Source organism: Aplysia californica, unplaced genomic scaffold (assembly GCF_000002075.1).
Source record: "Aplysia californica isolate F4 #8 unplaced genomic scaffold, AplCal3.0 scaffold00386, whole genome shotgun sequence".
Taxonomy (NCBI): domain Eukaryota; kingdom Metazoa; phylum Mollusca; class Gastropoda; order Aplysiida; family Aplysiidae; genus Aplysia; species Aplysia californica.
In genome coordinates this window covers 78,906-83,569 of record NW_004797656.1, presented here as the reverse complement: position 1 = coordinate 83,569, position 4,664 = coordinate 78,906, and the positions used below count along the sequence as shown (strand labels likewise).

The 4,664-nt window shown below is 33.5% G+C and overlaps 1 protein-coding gene across 1 annotated transcript in view; it reads right to left on the bottom strand.

Annotated features, from left to right (window-relative positions):
- The window catches only part of LOC101864080 (protein PBDC1), a 13,487-nt gene that overhangs the window by 1,129 nt on the left and 7,694 nt on the right, over positions 1-4,664 (bottom strand). Inside the window, exons 3-5 of the mRNA XM_005103669.3 lie at positions 3,781-3,840; positions 2,976-3,116; positions 2,010-2,121 (exon numbers count right to left, since the gene is read on the bottom strand). Coding sequence (XP_005103726.1) covers positions 2,010-2,121; positions 2,976-3,116; positions 3,781-3,840 — 313 coding nt within the window. The remainder of the gene's footprint in view (positions 1-2,009; positions 2,122-2,975; positions 3,117-3,780; positions 3,841-4,664) is intronic.

The following is a 4,664-nucleotide window of genomic DNA, read 5'->3' as shown; positions in this document are numbered from 1 at the left end:
AAATAGCGCGAAAAACAAAATCAGGGCACTAAACTTTACATAACAAACAATAAATACAATTCCAATAGTTGTCCTACCTGCTTCCCATTACCAATTTCCTTTCTCCAGACCAGTTAGTTTCCTTTTACTTTACACAGTATGGAATACTCTCTACCAAAGGTTTAAGTGGGTGGTTGGCGGGTACTCCGATGTGGTTTGCTCCATCTTTCCTACCAAACATCTATCGAACTTATTTCTCCTTTGTTTCTTTCTTGTAACACCTCTAATCTTCGACACTAATATAACCTAATTGTGTTACAAAGCAGTAATATGCTTACTAAACACAGAATACCAATATTTTAGCTCTGGTCTAATGTTACCTAGAAAAGGGATGAATAAGCTGCTTTCACAATATTAGATTGCATAAGAATTGAAGACGGAAGCACAATAATCAAAATTAATAGAGCCATCAGTTTTGGAAAGCTTACAGAATTTGAAAGGAAAAACATTGGAAATTGACATTTTTTGCTTATTCCTTAGGCCTGTGACACCAAACTGATAGGAGTTTGCCGAAGGCTTGATTATACATATATGACTAGTGTCCGATGAATAAGTAGTCCTGGTTTTCCTAGACCACAACACAAATGTACTCTATATATTATGCTTACTGAATAAATTCAAACAAAAATGTTTTTACAGCCTAATGACTAACATATTTCATCAACGTTGTATCAGATGATAAAAAAAAATCACCACACACAAGGTGAAGATTAACCAAATATACAATATATGGAAAAAAGAAAACATCAGAGTTTTTTATGAACCTCACAAGAGGACTGAGTCTGAACTTCTGCTTGCTCTAACTACTGCAGTATAAAACACCAAACTGAACAAGTTCTGACTGATTAGAGAAAGTAAATAATAATAATAAATAAATTGCATTTATATAGCGCATTTCCACAAAGAAGTGCTCAAAGCGCTGTACAATAATACAAAGAACATATGAAGCGCACAGCTCCTATAGTAATCCTCTTTCTCTCTCTCTCTCTCTCTCTCCCTCTCTCCAGTACATTCTTGAGTAAAGACAATCCCACAAAGCTTACCCAGACACATTCCCACACATTGATGAATTCACACAGTCATAAATTCTTACAGAACAGAACAGCATGAATAAACGATACTGAGAGAACATAATAGATACTGAGAGAATATATAATAATTGTATTGGGAATGTCGGAAATTACAGATTGAAGCTGGACTGAAACAAATGCGTTTTAAGTGCCGATTTAAATTTTGATAAAGTGGTGAAATCAGTATTTCCTCCTCTCTGTAGCACCTGTTGACATGGGACCAATAACAAAGCTCCCCACCTGGTAACCCCACAGTACATCATATCATTTTTTTCCTTTTAACTTCTATTGGAGACCTGTGATAAACTCTGGTTATGTGCATTCTTTGCCCATAACAACTTAGATCAAATTACATAACCCACCCCCCCCCTAAAAAAAATAAAACCTTACTTGAACAAAAGAACAGGACCTACAACTGGAAGTTTGTCAAACAGTAACAGGAAAAATATTCGAAAAACAATCAGGAATGAAAAAAACAGGAGTCAACTTTCAGAAGCATGATAATACAAATTATACCCCCCTCCCCCCCCCCCCAAAATATTCTAAACGAGGTGTACTCAAAAGTATTAGAATGATTACAAGCACCCATTCACAACGCAATAGGATTACCAAACAGACAAAAAGCATTATTTTTCACCATGATAGCACACAAATATGCATCAGTTTTTTGTTCATTCAGTTCATATAGCAAAAGGAAAAGCTCAACTAATCTTGTTTCTATGAAGATAAATGAAAAGGAATACATTCACAAGACCAGTTCTCACGAAACATGAAATCACAAGTCGCAGAGACAAGGTGATATAGTGACACTTAAGAAAAAAAGTAAACATAAAGCATTTTGACATTGTCAGTTGGGGAAAACTTCAAAAGCTCAGATTCATAGACTCAAAAAATACTTACTGAGAGTTGTGTTCTCTGGTGTATAGTCTCCTTCACAATCCAGCCGCAGCAGAGTGCCTTGATTGTAATCCTCAACTTCTCCCTTATATGATTCACAAAAGTTTCGCCATTTCTAAAATAAAAAAATAAAAAATAATAAAATTAGGAAGTGAGAATGAAAGAGACCAAAAAACATACAAACTGAGCTCTCCTTAGCTAATAAAGTAAAAGTAATGTGTTGCGTGAATCAGGCGCTTGCCAGATTTTGCGCATAAGGAGTTATTGGATTGATCTAAACTCACTCAACCCTAGGCCTACACTTTCGGATTGTCAGCTCTCCCTAGAGATTTTTAACACTTTTTGGAAAAATTGAAAAAAAAGGAAATTCTAATATATTCTACCCAAATTTACTATACATTTTATTCAAAAATTTATTTGTGTGTAGTGAAAATTTGAAGGCAAAATGTGTTATGGTTTTTATGCAATACTCCGTAAAAAAAAAGGTCTATAGAGTCACAAAGTAAACAAAAAACGAAGAAAGGAAGTGAGTTCAAATTTCACCCCCCCCCTTACACGGTTCACAAATATATAGCTTTCTTTGCTCTAAATTTGGGCTTGCACTTCTGGTCATAGTCTGTTTTCAAACGAAAAATGGTTACTCTTCCCATTAGACTACAGTCAGCTTCACACAAAATTTGTGTTTTCGGTCACGAGAGCAACATTTTCCATACCGATACAGTCAGCATTAGGGCCTGGTGACCTAACTGAGTACAATTAGTATAACATAGAAATGGAGCCTAATTTTTTCAAGACTGTGAGATTATTGCAATTCAGAATTTTGTTGCCTCAAACATAATGATCTGTCATTGTTTAAAAAAACTATTCCTATGACATAGTCCATTGCGCTATGTAGGCCTTTTCTCATTTTTCTTCTCGCCTCCTTGAAGATGAAATTTGAATAATTCATAACCATTATATCCATTTTACCTCTTTTGACTCAGGGGTCTTCAAATCATCCTCAGATATCTTTTGTAGACTGAAATCGGGAAATTCTGCCCGAAAATGTTCATAGATTTTATCATCCACCTTTGTGAGTCTCAGTTGAGAAGCATCTACAGCAGAAATAAGCTGAAAAATAACCAAATAAAAAAAGGGTAAAAAACAAAAAAAAAACAACAAGCAAAATTCCTTCTCAAACCAATATAGAATATAGACGGGGGGAGAGAAGAGCTGTACTTTGCTGAAAAAATTCAGATCCAGATACTAAATCCAAGGCGATGGCATAAAATTTATGACTAGAAATGAATTTTTAAAATGTCCAAACTGACAGCTCTAAGTAAGGTAGGTGGAAAGAGGAAGGAGAGAAGTTTCCATCTCAGATTGTAAATGTGGCATGTTCTGTGGTACAATGGCACTTGAAATGTGCAGCTTGAATGATGAGTAAATGGACATTTTGCCTTAACCTAGAACTCTGAAAAAACATTGGACTACAACCATATTTAATAGTGTACAGTGCATAGGTCTTGCTGATGAGCAGGGATACGTGCTATACAAATGCTATTTATTATCATTATTATATGATACAGAGTTACAGTCTAAGTGGGTTCATGATTCCCTCCTGTTCTTTCCCTTTCAAAAGAATATTATGAAAGTTCTTCAGCACTGAGAAATAGTATCTTGTAATGAAAGGAAAGCACAGCAGAGGACAAATTTGTACATTATATATTTTGACATATTATAATATATACATATTTACAATGTAAAACAACCGGTTTCTGATGATATTGCTTACATTGAAGTGAACATTTGCGTGTTCCATAGCCTTCATTGCCCAGCGCATTTCCACGTCAGCCTTCAGATAAATAAAAAAAAAAAGCAGTCCATGAAAGTAGTGTTAGAAACATGTTTTATGCAAGTATCAAACAAAACACACAGCCTACTGATAGAAACAATGCAAAATATATCGTCTTATTCACAGCCAGGCAGGGTTGGGTTGATTTAAATCATGTTGATTTAAATCAACTTGATTTTTTAAATAAAAATCAGTGATTTAAATCACTTTTTAAAAATTTATTTTTATTCAGTTTTTTTTATATTTCAACATTCAGAATTCCTTTCCTTGGTTTCATAAAACAGATATAAGGTTTAGTAGACTAATATAATCATGCTTAAAAGTCTGCTTCCCCCCCCCCTTTCACTGTAAAATAATACAGTATTCAATTTACTTTTTTCCCCCATAATTGAAATCAGAGCTTGGTTGATTTAAATCAGTTGATTTTTTTATTTTAATCAACTTGATTTTGTGATTTAAATCACTTTTTTAAAAATGTATTCTGTTTTTACATATTTAAACATTCAGAATTCCTTTCCTTGGTTTTATTTAACATATATAAGGCTTAGTAGACTAATATAATAATGCTTAAAAGTCTGCTTCCCCCCCCCTGTCACTGTAAAATAATACAGTGTAACAGTATTCAATTTTCTTTCTTTTCATAATTGAAAACCAGGGTTGGGTTGATTTAAATCAAGTCGATTTAAATCAGTTGATTTTTTAAATTTATATCAACTTGATTTTAAAAATAAAACTCAGTGATTTAAATCACTTTTAAAAAATGTATTGTTTTTACGTCTTTAAACATTCAGAATTCCTTTCCTTGGTTTTATAAAACAGATATA